Source organism: Heptranchias perlo, chromosome 1 (assembly GCF_035084215.1).
Source record: "Heptranchias perlo isolate sHepPer1 chromosome 1, sHepPer1.hap1, whole genome shotgun sequence".
NCBI lineage: Eukaryota > Metazoa > Chordata > Chondrichthyes > Hexanchiformes > Hexanchidae > Heptranchias > Heptranchias perlo.
In genome coordinates, this window is record NC_090325.1 from 102,658,834 (window position 1) to 102,673,005 (window position 14,172).

The following is a 14,172-nucleotide window of genomic DNA, read 5'->3' on the forward strand; positions in this document are numbered from 1 at the left end:
ATCCTTTGTTTCTTATCATGTCTCATTACCACCTTCCTTGCCTTGCACCAACATCCCTTTTGTCATTTAATCATTCCTGTCCTCCACCCTATCACAGACCTTCCCTTTTGTTCTTTCCTCCCCTCCTCCCCCGTTCCCCCCCCCCTCCGCCTTTTCCCTGGCACTGTATTTGCTTAAAAACTGTTAAATCTTCAACTTCTTCCAATTCTAACGAACGGTCATCAACCTGAAACGTTAACTCTGTTTCTTTCCCCACAGCTGCTACTTGACTTGTAGCATTTTCTGTTTTTTATTTAGCGTAACTTCTTTGCTTTGTACTCTATGCCTCTATTAATAAAGATGTGGAGATGCCGGTGATGGACTGGGGTTGACAATTGTAAACAATTTTACAACACCAAGTTATAGTCCAGCAATTTTATTTTAAATTCACAAGCTTTCGGAGATTTTCTCCTTCCTCAGGCAAATGTTTCAAGAAACATTTGCCTGAGGAAGGAGAAAATCTCCGAAAGCTTGTGAATTTAAAATAAAATTGCTGGACTATAACTTGGTGTTGTAAAATTGTTTACAACAATCTATTAATAAAGCCCAGGATCCCATATGCTTTATGCTTTTTTGACAGCCTTCTCAACTTATCCTGACACCTTTACTGATTTATGTATTTGCACTCCCCAGGTCTCTGTGTTCCTGCACCCCCTTTAAAATTGTACCATTTAGTTTATATTGCCTCTCCTCATTCTTCCTACCAAAATGCATTACTTTTCACTTCTCAGCATTAAATTTCATCTGCCATGTGCCTATCCATTTCACCAGTCTGCCTATGTCCTCCTGAAGTCTGTTAAACTATCTTCCACATTGTTTACTACATTTCTGAGTTTCGTGTCATCTGCAAACTTTGAAATTATACCCTCTATGCCCAAGTCCAGGTCATTAATATATATAAAAAAAGAACAGTGGTCCTAATACTGATCCCTGGGGAACACCACTGTATACTTCTCTCCAGTCTGAAAAACAACCGTTCACTACTATTCTCTGCTTTCTGTCCCCTTGCCAATTTTGTATCCACACTGCTTTGGGCAGTGTCCTGGCTTAGCATGTTTGAATCTTGATGCAAATGCCCACTCTGAAATACAAATCTCATCTGTATCACTATTGGGAAGCGATAAACAGAGTGCACAAGCTTCTACACAGAGAAGAACGGACAATTGATGGAAGGGTTGTCCCTATGCTGAGTCATTCATCTTGGCCAGCAGCAGAGCAGCATTGGTGGAGTAAATCGTTTGCCCAATTTCTGAGCCTGGATGGCAACAGAAAGTGCGAACGTACAAAATTGACGGGCAGGGAAAGACCAGCTGGTCCATCAAGCCTGCCTCACACCATAATAGCTGGAGCATCATGACTAAACATTTCTTTGCCTCCCCTTAGACATGCAATCTCCTAACATATTCTGTTATTGAAAACAGTAATGTATATGTGTATATACTATTTCTTAAATAAGTGAGCTTTTCTAGCATAATGAACTTTATATGAATGGACTCCTATTACATGGATAGTCATCATAATTATATTTTAAAATATTGGATATCTTATTCATTTAACGGACATGCAATATACAGCTAAAATAATGTTTGAATGCTTTTTCATGTTGAGACTGATCTTGTGAAATAGAAAAGTGACAATGCTAGCAAATGTTCTCTATTACTTAATGGATAATTGGATTTAATTATCAATCATTGGGCCCATTAGTTTATAAATGAAATGCTGTGGCATTTCAAAATGTCAAGATGTTATTATTCATCTGATTTAATCTACCATGTAGCTTGAATTATTTGAGAAAAGGTTTATAGTCTGGATAATTAAGATCTGTAGTCTTATTTATATTAAGATTTTCTCAATAAGCTTAAAGTATGTTTATCCCTTTTTTGTCCTTCACATTCCACCAATACAAAATGAAATGTACACTGTTTCATTCCAAATGTTATCCAAATTAATAAGAAATTTGTTCAGGAAAGTAATTTGAATGTAAAGTAATTCATATTGTATTATGTATAACTCTCATGAGTGAGAAGATGGGATTCTTTGATAGCATAATTCATGTTTTTGGCTCAATGAATGGTGGAAAAAGGCATTATTCCCTGGATAGATAAAGAATTAACTTGTATTTATTTAGTCCCTTATCATGTCCTCAGGTTATCATAAAGTACTTCACTGCCAATGAATTATTGTTGTCATTTAGCCAAGCAGAGCAGCAATTTGCGCACAGCAAGATCCCACAAACAGCAAATCAGATGAATGACCAGACAGTCTATTTTTGTTGATTGAGGCAGAAATGTTGGCTGAAACACTGGGAGAACTCCCTGCTCTACTTGGAATAGTGCCATAGGGTCATTATTTGTTAAGTCTGGTGACAAAGCACTGTTGTATGCTGTTACTGTAGCAACAGTAGCAATATACACATTACAATGCATTTTATTTTCAGCAATTTTCCCTTCATTGTGTATCATTACACTGAAGAGAATGCTTCTTAAATTGAAACTTTACTGTTAGGATATGCTTTTTTGACTCTGTAATTCAAAATCTAGCCCATAATCATATTGGCACTTCTGAATATGTCTTGGAATTGAAGTAAGTCGTCAATTCCTATAAACAAGGGCTGGATAAACAGGATCAAAGTTTGTAAGGATAGATATAGATTCAGATGATTCAATACTTTAGAAAACACTATATGTCCAATCCTTTTGGGACCAAGGGAAGCTCATCACTAGAACAATCAGGGTTGATTGATGGCTTGCATTTTCACTCCAGTGCCGTGGGCTTATTCACCTTCCTTAAGTGACTACACAAGTTAAATAAGTTGGACATAAACCATAATTCTGCAAATTGTTCATGGCCTGTTGAAAGAAGCAGATCTAATAGACTGAATGACACAACTCGCCCAAATGAGGTAGGTGATTTCAGTGATGGACAGCCCCAAGAATCAAAATGGTGTCTTGGTGGGAATGGAATACGAAACTGCTTGAGCTATTGGGCTGCCCACAATTAGCTTATACTCAACATTTCAAAGTCCCCTTTATAATCTTGTTTAAACTGTGATAAAGTCTATTACAGTCACAAACCATACATTGAATAAAATGGAAGCATTTTACAATTTAGTGACATTTTTAAGAACAGTTTATTTAGTTGATTGATGTTCTTGTTCATTCTCAGCCATTAAATGTGAAGACAATGCACTGATGCAGTTATATCAGCACTAGCAATGAATACATTACAGTGCATTTTATACAATCAATAATCAGTGTACAATACAAATTTCCTATAAGCATTTAGTTATTTTCAGCAATATTCTTTCTGTTGTGCATTATTAAATTGAAGGTGAATGCTTCTTAAACTGAAACTTTATTATTTTGTGGTATACTTTTCTTTGATTCTAGCCCATAGCTATTCTTTGGATGTCATGATATGAATGTGGACAAAAAATGGTTTGAAAATACTACCAGTTGCAATATGAATTCCCACCTCACACAGAGTGCTTAAAATAAGGTCATATTGTCCACAATTGCATCAGTGCAGCTGAAGGTGTTATTGTAGCTGTAAGCTGTTTTCCTATCAAGATAGCTGATGTGCATTTTCTACCATTAGCAAAAACTATCCATAATGGTAAATGACTGTTCAGATCTGCTAATGAACAAACAAAATTCAGATGGTGAAAACAGATCTTGAAAGCAAAGACCTTTTGGCAAATAAACTGCAATAGATTAGTGCCCTGATGATCTAACCTGCTTTAATGCCTTTCCACTAGAAGTACCCAGTAACGCAGGCAGAAACAATGTTATAGTAATTGTAAAAGCAAATCCATTGAAATGGGTGGCTATATCAATTATACTGCTCTCACAGGCATCAAGTTCCTGTAGACAACAGCCATTACTCCCGTTTAAGGTAGAAAAGACAGTAATGTCCTTAGAAACTGATAAATCCCAAGTAGCCTTTGATCAGCAGCCTTAAAATAAACTGGACTTGCCAAAGGCAATGTTTCTGATCAAGCTAATCAAAATTGCAGCTAGGAAGAGAACAAAATAAGATGTGCACCTTCAATGAATACTTCTGTCAATTAAAGCTTGATAATCCCAATCAAAGATCCTAGATAATCACAGGAACCAGAAATCATAAAACTGAAGGAGCCAGGAGGAGACTGCTGAAGCTGTATTAAGATCTGAGCTGTCCTATAACTGATAAAGGAAGGGCCTTCCTTTATTATCATTCTACCTGGATTTGGATCCATGTTCCAGAGCTGAAAGGAGAGTGACCCACAACATCGTCCAGCTGCTCCTTTCTCCATCAAACTTTGTACTACAAGTATTGTCTGTTACTGTTATTTTGTGGAACAGCTTAAAATATGAAGGGAGTGGAGACTAATCTAATTACAGGAAATTAAATAATATCCTCATCCCAATACCACAGTCTATTGGCTTTGACCCTAATATTTTGAAAAAAGTTAGAATACATAGGATGAGGAGCAACTTTTTAAGTTTGTGAACATACCTCAAGTGTACAACATTTTGTGGAGCATTCCACTTTGCCAGTGGAAATGTCACTCTGTCCTCTCTCCATACTGTTGCTATTAAATTAATACGTTGCTATTAAATTTTCTATATCAGCTCACCAGCTAATTTAAAAAGTTGATAGTTTCATATGATTGTTTCAGAATGAAATTATCATCGTTCTTTCAGTGATTATTTAGCAGTCCCACTCAGATCTTCCAATCTGAGCAGGGCTGGCACAAGGCCTAACGCATTCTTCTGGGGCAGTTTTCACTGGGCACCCGACTGACTTACCAGAAAGAAATTGAGGCAGAAGGCATCTCCTACATTATTTACATATTATTATATTGCCTTCACCAGTTGTAGGACCAGGCGTCCCACTAATGTTAGGGGTAGTCCTAGATATTGTTGGACAACACAAACGGGGCAGAGAACCAGTGTAATGGTTCCTTGCCCCATTTCCTTCTGCATTGTGCCCCAAACATAGGCACATGTGGGGTACACAGCAGAGGAATACTATAGCTGATATTTTCACAATGAATTGAGGTGTCATACACCATCAAAAATGCGTGCTTCACATTTTTGTCATGCACTGGATATTGTGTTCCACTATCTTTAAGAGACTGGGGTGTATGTGTGCAGTAGGCTATTAATACTTAAAACTCCTCCCCTCTGTCCCAAAACTCAGAAACAAACACAAATATTGTCATAGTGATTATTAATTTCTACAGATTGCCTGACACTGTTTCCTGCTGTGACACACAAGCTGAACTGAGGACGCCGCTTCAATGGCAGTGGCCATTCATTGTGTTATCTAGTTAGTTGTAGATAATGTCAGTTTCTTCAGAATCAAAATGCAAGATTGACTTGTTTTGTTTTTCTCTAGTTGAATTCTAGCGTATTAGTCTATAAATGTCACCAATTCGTATAAATGAATAACCATCAGTTGGAGACAATCCTTTCAATTTTGAATATAAACCCCCTAACTTACTCACATAATGGGCCAATAGCTCTGAGCCATATCGCTATAGAGGAGTTCTCCAAGAAAATTTTCAAATTTTCACCAGCTAATGTCATTAAAATGACCAGGGATCAAAATGCCCAGGTTTCCCTTCCACCGCCCTCCCCCCATCCCATTTAACGAACCTCTTTGAATCTATACAACTGGCATATTAAGTGATGTGGAGATGCCGGTGATGGACTGGGGTGGACAAATGTAAGGAATCTTACAACACCAGGTTATAGTCCAACAAATTTATTTTAAAATCACAAGCTTTCGGAGATTATCCCCGAAAGCTTGTGATTTTAAAATAAATTTGTTGGACTATAACCTGGTGTTGTAAGATTCCCGGCATATTAAGTGACATTGGTTTGTTAGTGTCTATGATTAAACTCTTCCTCTTCTCAAATCCTTGTTCATCTTGGTCACAGAGGCATATTACCTTCATTTATGAAACTCAGCTGCAAATTGATAGTGTTACCTCGATCATTGATCGTTTTTGTTTATTGCTCGCTCTCCTATTGCATGATTAATAATAAGTCATGGTTGTAATGGGATTTTGCCTTGATATTTCTCGCCTAGTATTGTATTATTTTTCTATACCTCTGGGTGTCTACTTTAATAGTCGGTGTAGGCTTGCAGAGTCTGTCATGCCCTCCAGGACTACTGAGGTGACACGTAGGCTATTTTTAGTACAAATGCAAATCATGGCAATGAAACAGCTCGATCTACCTGAAAGTGTCAGCAGGCACCCAGTGTGAACATTGCTGATCATTACCTCATGATTCGCTGTCTCCGCTGTACTGTCGCTTTGCGTGATGCCTTTTTTTCTTATGATGTGGCTACAGGCTCCCTTCCAAGATGTTAATTGTTGCTCAGTGTCCTTGTCCAAGGTGCTGATTGCAAATCGGTGCCCGTTCACAGTGTCAGAACATCCAACTCGACATCCGCAGTACTTGCAGAGAATACAACATCGCCTCCCGAGTTTCCCAACACCCGTATTAAAAGTGCATCTTTAAATGGAGCAAATATATAGATTACCAATCGATTAAAGATTTACGGTCCATTTCAGTGCTACCTGTAATTACCGTAATTTCCCCAGGGGAATATTAAGGGACGCGGAGTCAAATCTGAATGTGCTAATAGGATTTTTTTTTACTGTGCGAGGATAAACACATAGAAATTGGAATCGATCACACGAGTACTTATCCTTTTAGGAATGGAAATATCAATTTAAAGATTGTGGGGATATTTGCAAATCGCTCAGGTGACAACGACAAGTAGTGTTTAATGCTTTTTATCTCACAGGGAGATCATTCATATCCCCTTTCAAAGTTACACGAGACTATAAATCACAAGTTTTATTTTAAAATGTCAGTTCAGTTCTGGCGAGAACGTTTGTAACCTAGAGTGGGTCCCAAATTCGATCCGCGGCCTTTCTCGTGGAGGGAAAGGTAAAACACCGGGCAAGGGCACGTTGAACCTTGGAAGCGGATATTTTTAAACTCTCTGGAGTCGGAACATTCAATCAATAATTCATTGGACCCAGCGCTGCAGTTACACGCTGTTGAGAGTCAGCGCTTTCGTGCAAACGGCAGACGGTGCAGAAAGTGTTAGACGCAGGACTGTGTGAGTTTTTTAAAATGGTCGTGTGCAAGAGTGTGTTAAAGACCAAAATGTGTAGTTTGTACAAGAGCTTTGCGTTGCTTTCTGTTGCAATTGGGATCAGCTTGTTATCCGGGGCTGAGATGATAAAAACAGCGAAATGTCCATCTCGGTGCAGCTGTACAAAGGACACTATCATGTGTATTGGAACATCATCTGTCCCAAGGATCACCCCCAATGATATAACCTCCCTGTAAGTAACCAGAGTCGACGAAATCTATGTTTTGTTTTTCGTTTGTTCTCGACTGGGAACGAAGTGACAGTCCTTAGCTGACAGTCAGCACCGCCCTAAGTAAAACCAAATGCAAGCAGGGAAATGAAGTTTCAATTGAAAGACAAGTGAGGAGAGATTGTTTATATTATTGTGTAACTACATCTCACTGCACGGTGTAACATAAGAATAATACTAATGTAGTCAAGAAACGAAAGGTAAGCAATAGACCTATTCTGAATGTACCAAGGCTGTCAGCGCCAAACCGCACTGTGCAGCGAGCGTTAGCAGTGCAGAATATTTTACATTATGGCAATTTGCGATCTAAAGTAGTTTTGATTTGTAACGCAGTGACCGGATGAGACTTAGGCGACTCGTTTTTTTTGTTAATTTGTGCTCTTCCAACAAACGAATACAACAGGGGGTCTTCCAGCAGCTGCACCGGCTCCCGTGAGAGCTGCTCTCACAGATAGTTTTCTATTTCCGCAAACACGGTTTTAAAAAAAATAGGTTTGGCTTTGTATAAGAGAATAGATTATTGCATTCACTTCAAACAATATTTTTTAAATTCTGCGTAACGATGTTACAAGGTTACAGAATAACTGGGGTTGCAAGGAATCTCTGTTCAATAAGAAAGTGTAAAGAAAAGTTTGAAAGAGAGACCGTTGAACAAACTGGATAAAGTGCACCATACCAAATCAATCCAGCTTTCTCTGAGCAAGGAAGCCACATAATAAATTACATGTAATAGAAGGAAACAAAGTGTTCCGTAATGGAGTAAGTGTGTTAAGAAAAGTCTCGCTACCAGATCCTCAAATCACTTCATTCATATCAATGTCAATTTAGATTCATTACAAACGATTGCATCCTCTTAATTTTTTTGCTTTTACTCTGTTGCCAGGAGTTTGGTAAATGGAACTTATCGCGAAATAACAGAAGGAATGTTTTCAAACTTGCCGTTTTTGCAACTTCTGTGAGTATTGTACTACTTTTGTCGGGATGGATAGAATGTAAACACCCACTCTTTCTCTGGGTAACCCAGTTAGATTCTGGTGCAAAAATATAAGGCAAATAACAAAAGATTTGCCGAATTATCAAACTTGCTGAACTCATAGAAGTTGTGAATGTGAAGTATGTATTTCTCAGTGATAGATATATGTAGAGTCCAATCTTACGATTGACTTTACTCTTGAAATCACTGTTTACATTGGGGTGAATAGATGTGAAATCAATACCCATCAGCTATGAATATTTTCCCCATTACCTATCCTTGTATATGTAACACAGAAGATGGTTTGCGACCAATCTAGTTTCATAAAGGATAGGGAGAACCCGTACATAGTGTATTTAAAATAAAATACAACTGATCATCCCCTTTCCTCAAATGTCTCAGTGATAAGTGTTAAATTACACAGAAAAATCCCCTGGTGTCCATGTTAAATGAACTAATCTCAGCGGAATGGGCAGTTGACCTACATGTCGCTAAGAGGGCATTACTCCGGATGCTTTCCAGCAATCCCTATTATGTTTGTGTGCAGATACTGGGGGAGGTCTGGCTGTCAACTGGTTGCCCACACTCACAAATGGAGAATGAACACTTGAGTAATGTCACTTCTCACAATATCCAAATCCCAACATGTGTTACCATCCTTCAGAAGGGAAGTAAAGGAAAATTGGGAAATTGTTTGAAGGTAATCACTGCAGGATGCTCAAGAATTTTATAATATGATAAAGAATTACAAGAATCATAAAGACAATAATTGACCAGATAAAACTAAATAATTAGTATAAAACTTTGAGGAATAGAGTAGGACTTCTGCATTAAAAATAAAGCCAATCTTTATTGAAGCTGGATGAGGCTCACCTCCAAAGCTGCCCTTATCTGTTATTAATGACTATAAATAAGGTGATAGGTATTTTTAAATACAATCACAGTAAGTAGTAAGGAGACGGTTACAGCCTTGCGATTGGGGTATACATGAGGGACCAACAAGCTTCAGTAGATATAGGGTGGCAGCCAAACGTAGAAGAAAAACATTGTATAACAGGGTCCCACCTACAACAACAAATCACAACAGATTATTTGCAGACCACGAGTTGTGCTGGTGAAGAGGTAACATTTGCTTAGAAGACCAGAGCCTTTCCATAAAAGAAGGTGATGTGAACAGGACACCATGAAAGCCAAACGGAACAGACTGAATGTAATCATGTTCCCTATCCAAATAATTTGAAAAGAAAGACAGTAATACTGTCTGACCACTGCATTTAAGAGGAAATATGTAGTGCCAAAGGTAGGTACTTGAAACAAGAAGGAAAACCAGCAAACTGAGAGAAAGGGCAGGTCAGGAAAATAACCTTATAACTGTAGAATATCCCAATTGACAAGTTGACAGGTTGAAACCACATGCAAGTCAGATGTACTTTAGGAAAGGAAACAATCCTGTGCTTTTAAAAACTTTAGTAGGAACTCAACTAATCTTGGCAATATTTACAAAAAGGATGCTATAAATTGTCCACTACTGTATATTTTGAAAGGTGACTTATTGAAAAGTTGAGAACAGAAATTTTGAAACTTACTCTAGAATGAAACATTTGAGGAAAGGGCAAGTAGGGAAGGTAGTGGGAACATTGGATGGATGAGAGATAAACTTACCCAAAGTATGAATTATTTTAATGAGAGAGTGACTAATGATGGGAAGGAAAAAGACAACCTTGAAGTTTCAAATCATTTCAGAAAACAGTTTTGAAATTCAAAATGTAGCAAGACATGATTAACCAAAAAAATTATCTTGATGATGTCAAATATATTGCGACAAGTAGAAAGCAAGAAACTGAGAACCCTCATCAGTAATATATGAAAATGGTCCAGCATCTGACATCCACAAGAAGAAGACAGAGACCAGTGATGGGAAATATGAAAGGAGATGTTGTAATACTCAGCCCAATATTGCATATCTTAACTGATCCTACAATCCCATCTTTAGTCTACACCATAGACAATTCAGGTGAACCACTAATTGGGAACATAGGAACAGGAGTAGGTCATTCGGCCCTTTGAGCCTGTTCCACCATTCAATTAAATTATGGCTGACCTGTACCTCAACTCCATTTACCCACCTTTACTCCATATCCCTTGATGCCTTTACCTAAAAAAAAATTTTCAATCTCAGTCTTGAAAATTTCAATTGATCCAGCATCCACAGCCTTCTAGGGGAGAGTTCCAGATTTCCCCAACCTTGTGTGTGAAAAATTGCTTCCTGATTTCACTCCTAAACGGCTTAGCTCTAATTTTAAGATTATGCACCCTTGTTCTGGATTCCCCCACGAGAGAAAATAGTTTCTCTGCATCTACTCTATCAAATCCCTTTATCGTTTTAAAGACTTCGATTAGATCACCTCTCAACCTTCTAAATTCAAGGGAATACAACCAAGTTTATGCAACCTATCCTCATAATTTAATCCTTTAACCCCTGGTATTATTCTGGTGACCCTTGTGTTGTACTCTCCCCAAACCCATATATCCTACCTGAGTTTTGGTGCCCAAAACTGAACGCAGTACTCCAGATGGAGTCTGACCAAGGCCTTGTACAACTGAAGCATCACCCCCAATGTTTGTATTACAACCCCTTTGAGATAAAGGCCAACATTACATTGGTCTTTTTGATTACTTTTGCACCTGTGCACTAGCTTTTAGTGATTTGTATACATGGACACCTAAATCCCTTTTTCCTCCACAGCTCCTAGTTTCTCACCATCATGAAAATACTCCAATTTGTCTTTCTCGGATCCAAAGTTGAGGATCTCACACTTCCCCACATTTAACTCCATCTGCCATAATTTTGCCCATTCACTTAGCCTTGTCCCTTTGTAACTTCCTGCTCCTTCTACACAACTTACTGTGGCCCCCTAACTTTGTGTCATCTGCAAACCTGGATAAACAACTCTCTATTCCTTCCTACAAGTCATTAATATATAGTGAAAAGCTGAGGCCCCAGTACAGATCCCTGGACAATTGTACAGATCCCTGGACAACATCACTTGTCACATCCCACCAATCAGAGAATGTTCCCTTTATCCCTCCTCTCTGTCTCCTACTTCCCAACCAATTACCAACCCATGTCACAAGGTTACATCCAAGTCTGTGTGCTGTCATGTTTGCTAATAATCTCTTGTGCGAAACCTTATCAAATGCCTTCTGGAAATGCATATAGACAACATCCATAGACACTCACATATCCACCATTAGTGACCTCCTCAAAAAATTCAACTACATTAGTCAGACAGGACCTATCCTTCACAAATCCATGCTGACTCTTTTGAGCTATAGGTGAGCCAAGAATTCAACAACAATTTTAAGGTCCTTGGGTGCAACACCAAATCTAAAACCAAATTTCTGGGGCATGGTAAATTGGGAACTGAAAATTAAGCAATTGGCATCCAGGTGCTTGGGTTAACAACAGAATTTTAAAAAAAGAAATAGTGAATTCACTTCCCCCTCTCCATGAATAAATCACCTATTTGATTAATTATATTCAATAACAAAATAAATGTTATGTATTTCCAAAGCTTACTGTAATAATGCTCTATGATATTTAATTAGAATTTACATAAAATTATTGTTGGTATGGTATGTAACTGAAAATATGCTTATTTCAAAAGATTAAAAGTATTAAATACATATTCTTTACAACAGATGCTTTATATTTTTAAATGTGCTGACCAAGGTAAGGATTGCTGGTGCTGGGGAATGAAACCCTCCCATCTCAGGAACCCAGTGTCAGCGTCCATCACTCCCAGGTCAGGTATATCACGGCCTGGTGCAAAGTAAAGCTCCCAGTACTCTGTGCCATCAACTTGCTTCAGCCTTAGAAGAACATCTCCTACTGCATCAGTGTGACATTTTCCCCATTTTCCACACCAAATATCCTGTGATTTCTCTGAGTGAGATTGCTCATTAGGGGCAGTTTTATGCTGTAGATCCATGCCCATTAGTGACTGGAGTCAGACTGCATTATAGAATCCTTGAAGCCAGAAGCAACTTTCATTCCATCAGTACAGGCTGGATTTAAAGCCAGGTCACATTAATTAAAGGATTGTGCCATTGTACGGCCCAGAGTGTTACTTTATAAAGATTCTAAGAGCTTTTAATTTTTAGTTTTGTTTCATAGAAACTTTATAGCTTAATATTTCATAAGCACACTTCACAAGATAATCTTTGTGGACACAATTTGATGATGAAGCTTCCTTAAATCTAGATCTGCTTTGTTTAATTCATTATTTTTACAAGATTGGTTTGTAGATCATCATTATTGAACATTCCACATCAAAATTAACACTTCAATCACAAAACCTATTACTTGGTAACAAGATCCTATTTTTCTGTTCAGTGTTTGTTTTATTAATGTGAGTAATACTCACTTGGGAAAATCAATGTTACTTGTTTATTATTTTGAATGGATTAGATTTGTTTGCAGGAAGCCAAATCTTAGGCATCTAAATGACTTTATCACTGTACCAAAGTACTAAACAGGAAGAACTGTCATATGGGAAATATAGTTTTCATCACTGCTCACTGATGGATATTGTAGCAACACTGATTTTACTGAATAACAAAACATGGATTATACAACCATTCAAATCAGAAAACACAAACTATAATTTAAAAAAAAATTACCATGGATGTAATAAACTAAATGATTATTTCCACCTCTTCAAATGGCACATTATTCCCTTTCAGTTTAGTTAAGTGGCTTTGGGCATCATAACACACAGTAGAGCAAGTTTATGGCTACAGATCTTAAATGCAATCAATACAAGTAAAAGCTTAGAAAGTGGACACCAGTAGAACCTTTGATGTCTGCAGGCCAGCATCTCAATCTTTCTCAAGGATCGTTGACTGAAAAGCTCTGTGTTCTCCGACTAATCGCAGTGCATTGTTGGCACAGTGTTGTATGTTGATGAACTGCACTAAACATCAGATTAGAGTGTTCAGTACTGTGCATTTTTAATTCAAACTTTTATTCTCCAGTGGAAAGAAAGAAACAAATAGGAGCAAAATGAATACAACATTTATAAATAATATACAAATCATTGAAATGAAGAAACAAACAAAAAAATCATTGCTAAACAAGCAACTGGCATAAAAACTAGATTTAGAAATACTTGTGAATCGTAAAATAACTGCCATAGAGACTAAGTGGTCTTCTCATGGGGCAGAATTTTAACCAAAGCAACTGCCCAGAAAAAGTTTAAATTATCCCAAATCTGGCCACATTTCCTACTAATGACAACTATTTTTAGGTTTGTTTTGCATACGATAGCTCCCAATAAATATGACAAAATGGGAGGGTGCATAGAGAACCATTGGTAGGTAATTAATCTTTTGTCAATGAACAAAAACATTGAGAAGGATCTGCAGCACAAAAATACAAGTGCCTCTGCCTTTCCACCTCCTTCTGCTCCTTTAATACCTCTCCTTAAAACCCATCTCTTTGACCAGGATTTGGTCATCCCTCCTATTATATCCACCTTTTGGCTCGTTGTCCATTTTGTCTGATTGTGCCTCTGCAAAGTGCTTTGGAAAGTTTATCTATGTCAAAGGCACTAAAAATTATACTGTCCAATATTAGCATAAGAATACTTAACACATTCATTTGAATTTCCTGTGTCTGCTATTTTAATGGCAGCATTAATGTATTTAAAGTTAATGGATTAAAACCTCTGTTAAAATAGCAGACAGAAGAATTTTATATGCTTATCTT

At 37.6% G+C, this 14,172-nt stretch overlaps 1 protein-coding gene across 1 annotated transcript in view; it reads left to right on the top strand.

The window, feature by feature from the left end:
• Positions 1-7,211: 7,211 nt before the first annotated feature.
• Positions 7,212-14,172, top strand: part of lgi2a (leucine-rich repeat LGI family, member 2a) — a 34,028-nt gene continuing 27,067 nt past the window's right edge. The window contains exons 1-2 of the mRNA XM_068001497.1: positions 7,212-7,393; positions 8,313-8,384. Coding sequence (XP_067857598.1) covers positions 7,212-7,393; positions 8,313-8,384 — 254 coding nt within the window. The remainder of the gene's footprint in view (positions 7,394-8,312; positions 8,385-14,172) is intronic.